This window comes from Trifolium pratense, linkage group LG2 (assembly GCF_020283565.1).
Source record: "Trifolium pratense cultivar HEN17-A07 linkage group LG2, ARS_RC_1.1, whole genome shotgun sequence".
In the NCBI taxonomy this organism is placed as follows: domain Eukaryota; kingdom Viridiplantae; phylum Streptophyta; class Magnoliopsida; order Fabales; family Fabaceae; genus Trifolium; species Trifolium pratense.
In genome coordinates this window covers 26,324,475-26,343,454 of record NC_060060.1, presented here as the reverse complement: position 1 = coordinate 26,343,454, position 18,980 = coordinate 26,324,475, and the positions used below count along the sequence as shown (strand labels likewise).

The 18,980-nt window shown below is 32.5% G+C and overlaps 1 protein-coding gene across 1 annotated transcript; it reads right to left on the bottom strand.

Annotated features, from left to right (window-relative positions):
• Nucleotides 1-2,516: 2,516 nt before the first annotated feature.
• On the bottom strand, nucleotides 2,517-5,073 carry LOC123911622 (F-box/FBD/LRR-repeat protein At1g13570-like). Its single transcript, XM_045963077.1, has 4 exons — nucleotides 4,938-5,073; nucleotides 3,387-4,221; nucleotides 3,111-3,260; nucleotides 2,517-3,027 (listed from the first exon to the last, which is right to left on the bottom strand). The coding sequence occupies exons 2-4, from the start codon at nucleotides 4,212-4,214 to the stop codon at nucleotides 2,692-2,694; spliced, it is 1,314 nt and encodes a 437-aa protein (XP_045819033.1). The 5' UTR covers nucleotides 4,215-4,221; nucleotides 4,938-5,073; the 3' UTR covers nucleotides 2,517-2,691.
• Between the last annotated feature and the right edge of the window lie 13,907 nt (nucleotides 5,074-18,980).

The window sequence follows — 18,980 nt, the reverse complement described above, 5'->3', positions numbered from 1 at the left end:
TCCCTCAGAAGAAGAAACCATTCAGCTAACCCAAAATCCAAACCCTAAAACTGATGGTACTGTTACTCCTAATCCTACCATTGTTGTACCAAGTCAAGTTGATACTCCACCTAACATGTTCAAATCTAAAAAGGCCAAATCATATGATTCCTCAAAGATTAGAAGGTCATCTGAATCATGTCAGGAATTGGTACTGGAAAGAAACCTATCATTGACAACACTGTGCATGTCATTCACAATTCTGACTCTGAAAACATCATCTCAGATTCAGAACTTGAAAAAATTGTGCTTGAACCCCTCACCTCTTCAAAATTTGTACCTCTCAAAACCTCTCCTGCTTCAATCAAGAAAGTTTCTGCTACTGCAATCAAAGCACCTAAAAAGAAGAACCTGCTAGAAGAAAAAGGCCTCAAGATGAACTACTTGAAGTTCCCCTCATTCATCCTGAAGAAGAAGCCAAGTTTGAACAATAATGGAAGATCAAACATGTTACTCTTGGAAGGGTTTACTACTTTGATGAAATTTCTACCTAGGAACTCCTAGATATGAGAACCTCCGCTCACTTCCCTCAATCAACACAACCCGTGTTTACAATCGATAACAATCTGCAAGGAGTCACACTCCCATAAAACTAATACCTAGCCAACACCCTTCACTAAGTTCACAATTTGGAGTTGCTTACAAGCTTTCTCCAAGTACAATACTCAACTCATTACCTAAAGGTTTCTGAGTGAGGACATAGTGACCATCTCACAACCTGAGTGGTTCACTTACACCAACTCTCCTAGAGAGTGGCTTAAAGACACGAAACCCTAAAAAACTACATCTTTGATATTCTATTTTGATTCTAGTTTCGGTTAATAAAATTAGGTCTTGAGTCTTCAATATATAGCATGAGCAGCATGGGCTTTGATGAGCAAACGGACTGCACCCAAGCAACCTTGTAGAAGAAAAATATATTTTCCACAAATATATTTTTACCAAATATTTATTCCTTCCATAATTATATTTATTGTCCATAAATATATTTTCAGTAACAATCTCCTTGAACCACAAAGATTTATTTGAAATAAATCTTTTATATTTTCTGCAACAATCTTCACAAAATATATTTTAGAATCAAATCTTTTATTTCTTAATATTTTATGACAATCTTGAGGAACAAGTAACCAAGTAAACCGCCTTATGAAGATTCATAAACCACGTGTGTCTTGATGAACAAGCCAACACGAAACAATTCTTAAACCATATCTTCAAAAGATTACGCGCAGAAATAAAACGAACTCAGACGCGAAAACAGAGCATGCTGAATGTCGTACTCAATGATGAAGCATTGTATGAGCACACTGAATGTTGTATCCAATGTTGAAGCATTCTATCCAACATCTTGCTTGAATATTTGTTTTAGCAAAATGAGGCCAACACAAATCTCCAACAGAATAAAAACTAGATTTTCATCTCTCTTTGAATTGAGTATATTCTTTTTTAATGAATGAATAATTTCAGCGGCTACTTTGTTATTGTTTATTAGCAGTAATAGCTATCTTTATATTATAAACAAATAAAAAACCTAAATCTTCCCATACAAAAACGAATAAAAGAAAAAGGAAAAAAAAAACGTGTTTTTTTTGGATTGGTGTACCACGCAGGTACGAAATCAGTGCGTACCAGGGGAGTATCCCCTACATGTACCGGGTCATGCTAAACAGTGTCCCGTGGGCATTTGTTAAGCATACAAAAAATTAGATAATTGTAACCATATACATATAAAATAACATTATTGCTTTAATGTTCTTTTCATTTGTTTCAATTGTGAACTTTAATAGGGATTAAAAATTCACAATCATAAGCTTGCTTATAAGCATGGAAAGTCAGAACTTGATATGTACTTAGCTGAGCCAACTTTGGATTTTCAGCATTATGAGAACTTTGATGTCTGAAAATGGTGGAAGGATATTATCAAAAAAAAAAAAATGGTGGAAGGATAGCTGTCACCAATTTTCAGATTTGTCTCTAATGGCACGTGACTTGTTGGGAATCCCTATTACTACTTGGACCGGGATAAGATCTGAATTCCCCTTAAAACAGTGCTTAACCATCATGATCGTGCAAGTCAAAAAAAAAAAAAACCATCATGATCCTGTTAGGCTCGAATGATTACTGCAAGTGATTGAGTTTACGTACATGGCGCCGGTGGTTGCAAAGGTGTCCTTGATAATTGAATTTCTTCTCTCTTATGGTGGTTCTCGCGCTCATCAAATCTTCTTTAGAAAGGGCTTGGGGAGATATTTGGGGGAAGCATTAATAAATATAGTCCATAAATTTGATTGATTCATGCTTTGCAATGTTTTAGGTATAGTGACTCTACGAGCTCTTGGAGTGAAGCTATGAAAAACATGCATTTTGAAATGTGAGGTTGTCGTTGCTAATTGTTGTAGCAGCTTGGAGAGATTGAGTGCAAGAATGAAATCACCAAGTTATTAGGAAGATTTCTACTGCAACAAGAAAAATTACACTAGAAAATAAAACACTTGTTCTTCATTGTGATTTTCCCTAAAAGATAATACATTTAATAAACCATTCAACATGAATGATGGCCATTCATGTGTAATTGTCTTAAAAAAGCGTAATAAATTCGAACATAAAGAAATTAAAACAACGATTACATTTTCTAGTTTCTCTTGGACTAGGTCAGTAGTACCTATAATCCTTAAAGTCATAATCTATTCTTTGGTGAAGGACTTCAACGTGTGCTCTTTGTGATGCTCGTTCCATCCATAACAAGTCTCGTGAAATGCCGAACAATATAGGCACATCTGATTTCTTATAACCAAGATCAATGTCAAGAGTAAGAGTCTTTAATGATGAGGAATTTGCAAGTATGAAGCGAATCAAACTCATAACATGTTTAAAGTTGGTTTTAACTTTGATATTCACCGTCAGTAGTTGATTAAGGCAATAACTACTGCAATCTAACTCTTCAGCATGATCTGGCACTTCTGTCTTATAATCTTTGTCGCAACAAGTCTACATTATAAAATAATAAAGAGTCATATTATGCCAATAAAAAAATAAAAAAGCAAAGAATCATAGGGTATTCATGGTCACACCTCCATAACAAGTTCGACCAGGTTAGAAGCACTTTTGAGCACACTAACAATATGCAAAAGTTCTTCTCTTTGTTCCAAATTCACCGTACTTAATTTCAGATACTTTAAGCATATCAGCGGTGTTGGATGAATGACATCTGCATATAACATCTATGCATACAAACAAAAAAACTATGAGATATATTTGTACAACACTTCGAGTGGAAATAACACAACTTTCAATGTAAATATTGGAAACATTGGATTGGATGATGATCATGAATCAAAATAACTGACCTTGGAGTCTAATCCCATAGTAAGCCTCTGAACTTTTGGCAAAATATTATTCAAACCAGATACTCCATCCCGATAAACTATGAGTGTAAGATCAATTAGACTGTTTGCTTTCTCCAAACAAATTGACTTGATCGCATGATTATATTCAATGTGGAAGACCTTGAGAGTAGGAGAAGCAGATAAATCAACGCATTCATAACCAGAACAGTTTAAAATGCAAAGCTCTTCAAGTAAGGGGCAGCCCGAAATAAGACTCTCAAGTGCACCAAGCTCAAATTTAATTTGTTCTAAGTGAAGGTGCAACAAACTTTTAAAGCCACGGAAATTAGGTGGAACTGACATGTTAAAGTGGCGAATTCGAACGTGAGTCAATTCCTGACAAGAGAAGAGGTGAGATGGCATACGATAGGAATGATATGTATTGTTCACAAGCTGAATATGCTTAACACCTTTCCTTGACAAAAACAGAATCCACTTAACAAGGAATTCAATTTTGATGTTGAAGTGACGATGCATGAAAAGTGTAAACTTATATATCGGCCCATTGTGGAGTAAAAGAACTTCCGTGATAAATCTTGAAATGTTAGGCTTATGGTCCACAAAATCCTCTTGGTCGGAGTCGCCGTCATACAGATCAAAAAATTCTTTGTCAAACTCAAGTCGTGGGAATGAAGTCCATATATACCTCCACTTTTTTGACAGAATACTAGTCCTAGCTCGGTCACGGATGTTCAAGTGTTCTAGGATGCCATCAATCACATTACTCGGGAAGTCACTTATTCGATCAATTTGATCACCACAATTAGCCTTCTTGTTGGACAAAGTCATAAGTGACCTACAAATTCAAGAAAAAGAATAAATATTATGAAAGAAAAAAAAGAGTAAATGTACATTAACTTTCTTTGTGATTTTGGAAGCGATGACATGACAGGACTTTGGCGGGAGATAAGTAGAGGAAAAGATAGAGAAATCGTTCACATTTTTTTAGAGTGATTTTATAGAGAATGATAAATAAATAGTTATGATTAATATAATTTTAATTTTTAGAATATTATAACACCAAAATCACCTCAAATTCAATTTTTGAGTTCCACCAAATTAATAGAATTTCGTATTATGAAGAAAAATGAACCCGCGAAAGTCCTCCCAAACTCCTCTATTCCTTCCATTTTTCCAAAACCCTCCCCTCCCCTCGAAACTCACAAACAAAGCTTAAGTATATGCACCAGTATTCAATAATAGAATGAGATCCCTCTAGTTATTTTCCAATTTACCAAGGTACCGTTTCAAATTTCAATCATGTGGACTTAACTTTTTCTTCACATATTTTTCAATTTTTTCTTTTGCAATAAGTTTTTGAAGTTAGGATCACTACATAAAACCACACACTTATAAACGTTGTTCATTTCCTCAAAAATAAAAAACTAACAATGTGAAGAAAACACCCACACATCATTCATGGAATTGTTGATATTTGAGAATCAGTGAGATTAGGGTTCCTAAACCAAATCAGAGAATAAAATTGATAAACGAGTAAGAAGGAAGATGTACCTGGAGACGGAAATGCGAGGATTACCACAAGATTTGAAGAACTGAACCCACACAACACAACACAACGATAAACCCTAATCAAATTCCTTTCTTTGCTCGGCTCACTTCACACAAATCAAGAACCAAAATGTGAAATTTATATCCCCAATTTTACCATTAATTAACAATTTTTTAAATAAATATTCAATTATTTATATTTCTTACTTTATTTTTTGACTAAATATGTTTAAAGGGTAATGGTAACTTTTTTTTTAAAGGACCATAAATTTCACCTTTAATGCAATGTACAATTATTAAGCTAAACTCACATAATTTTGAAATCATTTTTTTTGTTGTTTATAATCCTCTAGTTCCTAGGGGAAATGAACTCTAATAGTTCAGAGTTCGGCTGCGAGGTAAGTAAAGTCTGATCAAAAAATTGTTCCACCTAGGAATCGAACCTGGGTTCTCCCGAAATCCGTCATTTTTTTTTAAGTTCATTAACCACTTGAGCCCAATAACTTGGTTGACATTTTTATATTTAAAATTACACAAGTTTTAAAATTATTTTACTATGTTAAAGTTTCTTAGCTAGTGCCCCCAACTCTACAAGTAAAAACAATTTTAGTAAAAACAATTTCAAGGGACCAAAATAAATCCTAAACTCTAAAAGCATTTTTCTAAATAATATTTTATTTCGTACACAAATTTTAATGAAGTTGTAAAAATGTCAAAATTATTAGGTTGAACGTCATGATCGGTTCAAACTCCGACTTTTTCACTTATGTGTGTGCGCGCGACTTTTTAATAGTTATTGTCATTTAATCTATCTACCAACAAAAAAAATACTTCATTTAATCAATAATAAACTCATCCACACCATGATACAAGTAATTAGTTATAATCTTATAAAATAGACTCTAATATGTAAGAAATTTGAATGATAGTTTTTTTATTGCTCTATTTTGTGCAATGGAAGAAGCATGCACTCAAGATTTTGTTCATGTTCAAATTTGAAAGCAACTCTCAATCGTTGATAGATACAATCCGGTTGAAGCAAATAAGCAATTTTTAGCTTAGTTTAATTATTGCTAATATTATTCATATTAAGTTGTTGTTCGTAAACTTTGAAGTAAAATATATTAGGATATAAATGAATTTAGTTGATCATACTCTTATTAAGGACGTTCAATTCTTAAACTAGTTTTCATATATTTGAATCTATTCCTTTTTGTATTGGACGTTTAATGAAGGGAAGGAAAGGAAGTAGATGACACCATAAAAGTTGCAATATCATCTCCGAGCCTTAGGACTTAATGAAGGGATTGAAATGACCCTTCTCAAGTGTTACTTGACACATTTGAGTTTATTAAACCATAATTATCCTAGAAAATACATAATAGTGGATGCAATTTTTGAAACATTTAATAAACCAATCGGGTGCAAGAATAATGCTAGCAACACACTCTTTAACGAACACACTCCAACACACTCTCTTTTATTGGTTGAAATTCACATGAGTCCCATAAAAAAATGTGGACCCATATAACTTTTATGGGATTCATATAAATTTTAATCAATAGAACAGAGTGTGTTAGAGTGTGTTTGTTAAAGAGTGTGTTGCTAGCACTCCTCTTAGGCAATTAGGCTAGTAGAAAACCCAATACATAATCCAATCCTAGAAAATCAAATAAAGCAAAGACATAATGAAGAAAAATGATCTTGAAAGCTAAGGCAACAACTATTACATTCTAACTCCTCTAGTTGATTTGGCTTTCGTTTACCGCGATAATTATAATGTAATAGTTGTTGCCTTAGTATTGAGAAACATAATTAAAAAATTGAAAGTTGCCTTAGTAATTAAAAACTATAATTATTGCCTTAGTCAAAATCCAACCAGATCTAAAAAATTGAGAAACATTATTAAAAACATTGTTACCGACTATGTCCCAATAGCTTTGAAAGAAGCATCCTCCAAAGCCATCAGGGCCTGGAGCTGAAGAGGCATCCATGTCAAAGACAGCATCTTTAATTTCAATAAAAGAAGGTTGCATTTTTTGTTGGAGTAAGCCCTAAAAGCCAATCTGTTTTGATAGAATCTTCTTTTGTATCATGACTTTGATTTATATATTTAATATATATAATAAGGCATTTATTTATTATGTTTGTTTCAAACTAATAAAGTCCCTAGAATAGCTAGTCTAATTAATGGAACATTAAGTGTGACTTAATAGTGAGACTCCATTAAACATAAGGACATTATTCTTAAAGTATCCGTAGTCAAGTTTTACTGTGATGTGGGATAACAGTAAAACATAGAGACTATTATGTGAGTAGACTGATGACCTCATCTCACGTGTCATGGATATGAGATATCAAGTCTTCACATAGATATAAATATTAGGAGTAATATTTATATTGGATTGACCCACCATGAGAATACTACATAGTGTGTTATGAAAAATGTCATAAGTTATTCTCATAGTGATAATGGTGTATACCACCCTTCGACCTGAAACCACTATGGACCCTAGATGTGGAGTAGAGTACTTAGTTGCCGTTCAAACATTGTCCGTAACAGGATGACTATAAAGTCGGTTGATGGGTACTCCACAAATCATGCTGAGGGACATGAGTGACCTAGATGGAATTTGCCCCTCATGCATAACAGGAGTAATATCTACGGGCCTCTTGATGGAATATGACTGATAAAATGCGTGGCCACGCCGAACTAAGTCAATATGAGATATTGAGCTTATTCGTTACTCAGTATATTCTGGGATCAAGAAATAAGATATTGAACCATACAAGGATGACACGATCTATGCCTTGTGTTCAATATAGATATAAGGGCAAAGGGGTAATTATACACACGATCGTTATCATGGAAAGGTTTCGTCAGATCACATGACATTCTCGTCACTTGGGTAGCAGTGATGTGTTGCTAGATACCGCTCACTGTTTATAATATTAAATATGTGATTTAATATTATTGCCAACGTTACGAGAACCTATAGGGTCACACACAAAGGACAGATAGATGAGAGAAATAAATAAGTAAGACTTATTTATAAAATAATAAGTAGGACTTATTAGTAATTAAATAATTAAGTATGACTTATTATTTAATTAGAGAAGCGCGGCACACCGTAAAGTATGGTGCACTTAAGTAAAATACAGCACACCGTAAGGTACGGTGGATACTCAAATAAGTCTATAAAAAGAATACACTTATGTGCTGAATTTTAACCTAAGAGTTAGTCCTAAAATTTTTAGAAACCTAGCCGCCGTTCTCTAAACCCTGTTCTCTCTGAATCTCTGGTGGAATTGGCTAGCACCGGTCATCGGAGAAGTTCTGTTCGTGTGGACTGAGTAGATGCATCGCTACCTTGCTTTGCTCGTGATCAGAAATAGTTTCTACTTCAAAGGTTCTGCACTTCAAGAGGTAAACACATAAACTTGTGGTTTTGTGTTCGTTGATTTGTGATTAATGGTTTAATCAAGATCCGTTCATCGGGATTGTTCCGCTAAGAGGATTAATTTTTATGAAAAACCCCTCTTAAATCCCTTCAGTGGTATCAGAGCATCGGTTCCGATTAAATCATTAAATTCAAATTTTCTTTTATGCATATCGATGGTTATATGATGATATGATCATGTTTATATGCGTTTGTTTGATTGAATGCGTTAATCACGTGTTTCGAATTTGTTCAAAATATGCTATACATACATGTTTTCGTTCGTATGTTTGTGTACTGCATTCGACTATGATTTGCAAGAGTGTGCTATATATGAAAGTCATATTTGCTTTTTAAAAGATATAAGTGCATCGCTAGTGCTACTGAATTTTTCAAGAATTGAATCGGTTACTTTAAAAATTAATGGATCGCATTAGCAGTATACTTTCACGTGATTTGTGGATAGAATATTATTTTATTTGGCTGAATGAATTAGTTGATTCAAATGACTATACTCATGTGATTAAAATTGCCAATACGTAAGCCTTGACATTTGATAATGATCATATACGGTTTATTATTGTTCTTATGTGCAGTATATAATTATATTGATCTGGAATGCAAATTTGATTTGTTAAGTTTGATGATATAATTATAATGTTTTGGAGTGCAAATCTGATTTGCTCTCTGAATTGAATGATTTCAATGATATGATAATTGATTGATATTTGATATCAATAATTTATTTTATTTGAAAGGTGTTTCAAAATTCAAAAGCAAGAGAAAGGAGTTTTAATTATATTTCTATATTTGATGATTAGAGAATCAACAAATATTTGATTCAAAATATTTGATTTTGAATTAAAAGGATCTGAATCAAATTTAGTTAATTCGGTACATTAAAGATGATGATGAATCAAAAGGTTTGATTCTATTTTAAATGAAGTTTTAAAATTGTTACGGAAATTAGATAATTCAAAATGGTTTGAATCTATAAATTTCCAATTATGCATATATGATGCATTTAATCGCCAACTAATTGTACCTAAATTACGCATCAAGAGAGTCTTGATTTTAGCAAACAGTTTTGTCTTAATCCATAAGATCGTTATGTGCAAGATATTCCCCTTTTCTGAATTGGGTTAAAAAGGAATTATTTAATTAAGATTTTTTTTTATAATAAAGAGTTAATATTATTATTTATTATTAAATATATGGTATGCGGTTATGACCTTAGAATTTTACGTTTATTTATTTGGTTAAATACGACCTGCGTGTCGTGATTTATTTTATTTTAAATACGACCTGCGTGTCGTGGTTTATTTTAAATACGGCCTGCGTGTCGTGCATTTTTATTTATTTATTTAAATAATGAAATTTCTTGAGTTCAAGAGAAGACGACGCCAAATGATGATACCGACGGAGAAGCTTGAGAAGTTTGCTCGTGGGTCAAAGAATTGTAATAAATTAGTTTATTTAATTCTTGCGCGTTAGGAGGTCATAACCATACTACCTAATTTATTTTATTTTTATGTATGTGATGCATGAAATGTGTGTTTATATATTTAATTATGTTAGTGCATGTATGAGATGTATGCTTAACATGTTTTAATGTATGATAGCATGTATGCTCTTTTTGTGCTTTATTTACCTGCTAATATAATTGTTAAACATATATTTACATGAGTGTCATGTAAACTGAAACACGTTTTGTATGAGATACAAAATACGGTGAGATTAAATTTAATTAAAATCCCTTAAAATAAATATTAAGTTGAAAGCTTTCCAACATTTAGCACCCTTCAAGATCAATATCGATCAATGTAGGTTTTGCCAACGTAAAGTGCATTGTCTATATTGATAAGTTGCAGTGAGGTAACCAGTTTACCCGATTGCTATTCATTGGGTCTAACTTAACTAAAAGAAATATAATATGATTTTAGAAGCAAGTGTTGGGTTACTCCATATGATGGATTAGAATAAGTGTTATTCACCCAACGGAAAGGATATGAGAGTTGTATGAGATACAATTGGAAAGGAGTTTCCTACCTAAAATAACTATGTTTTGTGTAATCAGTCCAACGCTGACTTAGAACATAGTAAAATATGGATCTCATTCCCACTAGAAAATCTTCCAACGGGATTTTCCGAATCAAATGTCGAGGGTCATTTGGTTTGAGTAAAATAGTGGGAGCATATTTAATTAAAGACCTAGTTAAATATGTTTTAATCATGATACAAATATTCTTATTTTCGTAGTTAGATATATTTGGCATATATTTTATATTTTACTGTAAAATGTCCTTACGAAGGATAAATAGTTCAGAAAGGAGTTTCTGAATTGGTACATGTATTGAGAATTGTTCTCTCAAATACGAGAAAAACTACTAATGATTTTGAAAGAGTAAAAATGAAAGAAAGAAGTAAGACTTCTTCATACATTTTGTTATAGAAAGTTAAATTATTCACTTTTGCATCTTAGGTATATGATACCAAATGCAAATTTCATATTTGTTGAAATATGAAGTTGTTTGAAAGAAGTGAAAAATTGACTATAGATAAAGTCAACTTACGTTTAGAATGAAATAGTTTCATTGATCGTAGAAATTGAGTTTGACATGGAACCAAATAATTGTTATTAAGTTTCATTTAATAATAGAAGCATTGAACCTAAACCTTGTATTGACAAGAAAAAGGACCACTTGTTTGAATAATAGACAAATGTTGTTTCATTATCCAAAATGTTTTCTATTCCAGTGTTCTAATCAAGTAATGAAATTGAGTTTCATCAACTTGATAACCTTATCTATAACAAGCATAAATAAGGATCAAATTAGATTTGGACCTTGTGTATATTAGTGGCAATATTGTTTAGTACTAATAAAGTGAGACACACATTTCCAGATTCCATGGATATGAGTTTTGGACTCATTTGATTTATATCATTTGAAAGATGTGAGTTCCACTTTTGAAAATAGCTCGGTATGTCAATTACCAAATAAGGTGAAGTGACATTTGATCTATTGGAACTATATACATATGAGATGTATATGGACCACTAAACTTATTTGCTAGATATAATTTTATTTCTCTTACTTCATTTACATTACTAATAAGCTTAGTAAATGTGAATATGTGTATTGGACACAAACTATGATTCTTTGAATTTGTTCAAAGAATTCATGAATGAAGTAAAGGAAATTTTTTGAAAAGTATTAAGACCGTACGAACAGGTCGTGATGGTAAATACTTAAATAAGGAGTATAATAATAACTATTTATATTACATCATGTTTGACATGTTTACAAATAGGATAGTTCGTTAATATCTCCAACGACTCTTTCTGAAAATTATTTTAATTACAGTTATTCTTTACCCACAACAAGTTCCGATAAAATAAATATAAAGACACCATATTTGATATGGAGGTAAGAGTACCTGATTTGACTTTATGATAGTTTGAGATTGTAAAGGTTTATTAGATAAACTTAATCCCAAATTGAATGAATGTGTATTTGTGGAAGTACCTAAGGGATACTAATTTTACGACACTCTCTAGGATAAAAGTTGTTTTATTACATGAACTGAAACATTTCTTTAGAAGAAATATGTCTCTAAAAGAGACAGTGGGAGTGACGTAAAACTTGAGTAAATTCAAGTAACACAAAACACATGTCCTTTCAAAATTGGAACACGAATCAATTCCACAAGGTTGTTGTTGGACTATCGGTTCGAATAGCACAAGAACTAGATGAGTCTAATATGTCCTATCAAAAGTTGAAGGACATGGCCTCACCATAACACTTCTGGCGGATAGATAACGAGGTTATATTCTTTAATTGGAATGACCTTGTATATGTATTTGACATATGTATAGGGTTTCGTTGATCTAAAGGATGTCAGAAAAGTATATAAAATTATAAAATTCATTTATGAATTAGTGCAAGCCTCCTGATGTTTTAAATTGTTTGCTTTTATTAATGAAGTTTTATGAAAACTTAAATTAATAACTGACAAATAATAAATCTTGTGCACACAAGGAGGTTAGTGGGAGTATTTAAATTAATCTGGTATTGTATATGGATGACATATTAATCATCAAGACAATTTTCATACGCTACACATGTTAGACATGATTAGGTAATTGTTTCTTGATGAAATACTTTGGTGAGACTTCCTAAAAGTTAGGAATCATGATCTATAGAGATAGATTGTTGACATATCTCAACCTTAGCCTATGTACATATTTGATGAAGTATACAGACACCTCATGTGCTTAATTTTATTGAAATTAATGCATACGTCACATGATGTAATTTTGTCTCAAAGACAATATCCAACCTCATTGGATGAGAAAGGGATACATGAGAAGTATCCATATGATTTGGCAATTGGATTGATCATGTACATCATGATATGTACTAGACCAGATATCTTATATGCTATTAGCATAAAGATTAGGTACCAAAATTATTTCTAGTCTTAATCACTAGATAATTATAAGATTATCCATGGATGTCTTAAAAGGACTAAGGATGGACTTTTGATCAGATCTGGAAAGGATCATTGTAAATGAGTTACAATGATACTGATTTTCCAAATCGAAGAACAGTATACCCAGGTTGTAGTCTGGAATAAACTTTATGCTCGGATGTCAACTCTGCAAGCTTACAAGCTTCAGAAGATTGATATATCTATTACAAAGGTCAAATATATGATTTGAATCGTCTATCTCATAAGATGAGGTAGGAAATTGTTTTCCTTATGTTGCAGATTCCCTTGACCTCATTAAAGATGGTAACGGTTTAATCTTGCAAGCAAGGGAAAACTAGATCTCACCAACGATTCAAATATAAGTTTTGACACTTTATTTCCTTTTGATAGAAGATCGAAAGTGTAAATTGGAAGATGTGTCGGTTATCAACACAGGAAAGAGTTCCTTATCCACAAATTGAAAATCTTGCATAGAATATGCTTGATGATCACGCTAGTCCAATAGATGTTGAGTTAATATCTGATTGGCTTTAGTGCTAGTGGGAGATTGTTGGAGTAAGCCCTAAAAGCCAATCTGTTTTGATAGAATCTTCTTTTGTATCATGACTTTGATTTATATATTTAATATATATAATAAGGCATTTATTTATTATGTTTGTTTCAAACTAATAAAGTCCCTAGAATAGCTAGTCTAATTAATGGAACATTAAGTGTGACTTAATAGTGAGACTCCATTAAACATAAGGACATTATTCTTAAAGTATCCGTAGTCAAGTTTTACTGTGATGTGGGATAACAGTAAAACATAGAGACTATTATGTGAGTAGACTGATGACCTCATCTCACGTGTCATGGATATGAGATATCAAGTCTTCACATAGATATAAATATTAGGAGTAATATTTATATTGGATTGACCCACCATGAGAATACTACATAGTGTGTTATGAAAAATGTCATAAGTTATTCTCATAGTGATAATGGTGTATACCACCCTTCGACCTGAAACCACTATGGACCCTAGATGTGGAGTAGAGTACTTAGTTGCCGTTCAAACATTGTCCGTAACAGGATGACTATAAAGTCGGTTGATGGGTACTCCACAAATCATGCTGAGGGACATGAGTGACCTAGATGGAATTTGCCCCTCATGCATAACAGGAGTAATATCTACGGGCCTCTTGATGGAATATGACTGATAAAATGCGTGGCCACGCCGAACTAAGTCAATATGAGATATTGAGCTTATTCGTTACTCAGTATATTCTGGGATCAAGAAATAAGATATTGAACCATACAAGGATGACACGATCTATGCCTTGTGTTCAATATAGATATAAGGGCAAAGGGGTAATTATACACACGATCGTTATCATGGAAAGGTTTCGTCAGATCACATGACATTCTCGTCACTTGGGTAGCAGTGATGTGTTGCTAGATACCGCTCACTGTTTATAATATTAAATATGTGATTTAATATTATTGCCAACGTTACGAGAACCTATAGGGTCACACACAAAGGACAGATAGATGAGAGAAATAAATAAGTAAGACTTATTTATAAAATAATAAGTAGGACTTATTAGTAATTAAATAATTAAGTATGACTTATTATTTAATTAGAGAAGCGCGGCACACCGTAAAGTATGGTGCACTTAAGTAAAATACAGCACACCGTAAGGTACGGTGGATACTCAAATAAGTCTATAAAAAGAATACACTTATGTGCTGAATTTTAACCTAAGAGTTAGTCCTAAAATTTTTAGAAACCTAGCCGCCGTTCTCTAAACCCTGTTCTCTCTGAATCTCTGGTGGAATTGGCTAGCACCGGTCATCGGAGAAGTTCTGTTCGTGTGGACTGAGTAGATGCATCGCTACCTTGCTTTGCTCGTGATCAGAAATAGTTTCTACTTCAAAGGTTCTGCACTTCAAGAGGTAAACACATAAACTTGTGGTTTTGTGTTCGTTGATTTGTGATTAATGGTTTAATCAAGATCCGTTCATCGGGATTGTTCCGCTAAGAGGATTAATTTTTATGAAAAACCCCTCTTAAATCCCTTCATTTTTGGCCCCTTAAGTTTTACAAAGTTGCAATTTTGGCCCCCTATGTTTCAAAATAGCATTTTTGACCCCCTATGTTTGCCCCCTTTTGCAAAATGTCAATTTTGACCAAGTCAACGCTGATGTGACAAATCATTTAAGTGACTCAGTTGCCACATCAGCTTTTTTTGCCACCTAATACTTAACAAAAAAAATAAAAAGGAATGGAAAGAAGTCACCGAACTTCATCTTCTTCTACCTCTAAGCTCATTATAGTTGACAAGGTAATACTGCAAGAGTTGAGAAATTTAAACAATTCCTATATTGTTCCAAACGACTCAGTAGCTTGCATAAAGGCAGACATAATTCCACGCAACCAGAAACTAAAACCAATATACTCACAAGAAGATGCAAATTGAAAACTTAGTATTAGCATTAGTAATACCATGTTGACTCTTCCAAATTTACAAAAGTACAGAACTTAACTCTTTCAAAGATTAAATTGAATATTTCAAAATCTCTAATTAAATATTTCATAAGAAACAATAATCATACAAAAAAGATACTAAAGTTATATGATAAGATTGAGCTTTTTCAATAACCATTAGCACAAATCTTAAGAACACCCATAAACAAACACCACAAAACACCGAAAACATCCAATGTCCAATCTTTCTCTTTTCCCTAAACTCTATCTGGGAGAGTTGATTTGAAGCTCAACTTCATTGTGAGTACTGAGTACTAAGGGCACCACCGCTTATGGCGCCGGAATGTGTCAATATGTGAATTTTTTTTGACAGAGTATATATATATATATATATATATATATATATGTGTGTGTGTGTGTGAAATTGAAGCTTCCTTTCCATTCATTTTTATTTTTTTATTTTAATTTTTTTTGTTAAGTATTAGGTGGTAAAAAAAGCTGATGTGGCAGCTGAGTCACTTAAGTGATTTGCCACATCAGCGTTGACTTGGTCAAAATTGGCCTTTTGCAAAAGGGGGCAAACATAGGGGACCAAAACTGCTATTTTGAAACATAGGGGGCTAAAATCGCAACTTTGTAAAACTTAGAGGGCCAAAAATGCAATTTAGCCTTTTAGTTTTCATTCATATAGAAAAAAAATTATTTGTTTTCAACCCTACAAATAAAAATTCTTTGTTTTTAGTCCCTAATGGATAAAATTTTGACATTTCTTTTTAACACAATATGAATTTATATATGTTTAACATGATATATAGACGCATTTTAAACATAACAAAGTTATAATATTGAATGAACAAAAATTAACCACTTGGCCAAAAACAAAAGAAAAAAAATTATAAGGATAAAAACAAGTGATTTATTTTTATAGGGACGAAAATTAAAATTCACATAGGGACAAAAAACATATTTTACCCTTATTAAAAAAAAGGGTAATGCTAACCGGTGCCCCCGGGGCACTAGTTAAGGATACCAAAAGGAGTAATTTTTACATTGAAAAGAGCATTTTTTATACTTATAAAAAGTAGATTACACAATTTCCAATACATTCATATCTTATTTAGCTCCTTAACCAGTGTCCCAGGAGCACTAGTTAGCATTTTCCTAAAAAAAATACTGATTTTCAAACTTCTAAACAAGGCCATTGAAAATTTTAATTGACACATGTCAAAAATCTGTGAAAGGGACTGGACAACTGGACTCTTAAATAGATGGAACAGATACAAACTAAAAACACGAATGATATTAAAATCAAGTAACAATCTACATTAAACATGATATTTATAAATAAAAGGAGTTAAACTGGATGACACCATAAAAGTTGAATTTGGACTATCTACATTTGAGTTCCTTAAGTTATCCTACATTTAAGCAAATGTTTATTAAGAAAAAGAAAATGCAGCGTACATTTAAAGTTTAATTGTTGTGTATTCTGATGCATCCAATAATATATCAACACATCATGAATGTTGTAAAGACAAAAATACCTTAAAATTTTAACTAAAAAATATAGCAAATATAGGAAAATGTGACTTTAGACAATCCAAATCCAATAATGAAGGGATTTAAATGACCATTCTCTAGTGTTACTTGACACATTTGGGTTTAATAAACCATAATAATTGTCTAAAAATTGAAAATTTCTCATCCCACCTACCCACTTTCTCACCACACTCCTGGAAATTCCAATTTTGCCCTTGGTCAAAAAATTCGGAACGCGTTTTCCGAATTTTTTTGCCTTCAAAAACAATTTCGGAATGTGTTTTCAGAATTTTTTCCAAATTTGAACTAAAAAAATTCGGAAAACAAGTTCCGAATTTTTTGATCAAGGGCAAAAATGGAATTTCCAGGGGTGTGGTGAGAAAGTGGGTAGTGGGATGTGAAATAAATTTAGCAGTGAATACAATTTATGAATCATTTAATAAACCAATTGGGCAAGTAGGCTAGTAGAATACCCAATACATAATCCAATCCTAGAAAATCAAATAAAGCATAGAAATAATGAAGAAATATGATGTTGAAAGCTAAAATCAAAATACATTTCACAACTGAACTATTTGAACATCTATCCGTGAAGGAATTTAACGTATGCTTTTTGCGATGCTCGTTTCATCTGTAACAAGTCTCGAGAAATCCTTAATAGCAAGGTTGTCAGAACCGGACCGGTCATCGAATCGGCGAGTTCACCGGTTCAAGGTTCAATTGGTCGGACCGGGTTCAATCGGGGTCGAACCATTTTTAATTAAATATATATTTTAATTAATATATAAATAAATATATATGAATAATTGTTGAATATTTCATAATTTCACACATTAAAAAGATAAAATGTAACAAGTCAAAATAAAATAAAATTTATAATTCAAACCAAATGAAAAATAGATGAAAAACAAAAACATTTCCTATTCCTACAACGTCGTTGTTTTGTTTCAGATTTTTTTAAAAATAAAAAAATTAAAACGACGTCGTTTTGCCCTTTTTTAAAAAAAAAAATAAAAATCTGCAAAACCGCTTGAACCGTCCGATCGGTTCGCCGGTTCAACCCGGTTCGACCTCGGTTCACGCGTTTTTTTGCCGGTCGGTTTCCTATCCGATTTTTGCTCAAAACCGAACCGTTTTCATGACCGGTTCACGGTCCGACCGGCCGGTCCGGTCCGGTTTTGATAACCTTGCTTAATAGTAAAGGTGCATCAAATTTCTCATAACCATCAGAAATGTTAAAAGTAAGAGTCTTCAATGATGAGGAATTTGCAAGTATGAACTGTATCAAATATTCATTCTGTGTTTCATCCGTTAAAAAATATGGGATTGCACTTGACAATGTTTATTATATTAGTATTTGATTTAGAAATTGGTTATGAGTTTGAACAAAATAAGTAACAATAGATAGAATAAAAACAAGAATTTTTGTGCCTTTATTGAACCACATGAGAACTTTTTACCCATATTACAACTATAAAAAATACGAAAATATCTATTTTATTTTCAAATATAGAAAACATTATCTCGCCTAAGATTTGTGAAGTCCACAACGAGGAATTTTGAAGATAGAATAGTTTTTTTTATTAGAAAATACGCTGAATATTCAACTTTATAGAATCACTCGGTGTTCCAGGAATCGACGTGAATTCAAACCTAGTAAACCAGGTGAGATACCAATCTAGTCTAGTGAGTCAGAGAAAGTACTCAATTGAAAGGATGGTCAGTGAAGCTTGAAGATTTAGAAAAAGACCTAATTCATGAGTAGTGTCAGTAATTGAAGTAAGGATCGTTGTTAAACTAATAAGAGGAGACATGGTAACAAATGCGATGTAAGGAGGAAGTTAACGTCGTGAATTAATAAAGTTGGTATAGATAACCGTGATGTGAGCCCTAAACTTAAGGAAAGACATTGGATGTGCAAAGTGCAGCCCGACGTCAAGGTAATACAAATTCTGCATTTGTAGTACCACGCTGAAGAAATGACATAGTGCAAAGAGGAAGCAACCTGTAAGGTGTACCTGATGAATTATATTTGGAAAAAACCAAGGAGAGTAGAAATGAGTGACACAAACAAAAAGAGATTATAAGATATTCCATGGGAGCTCA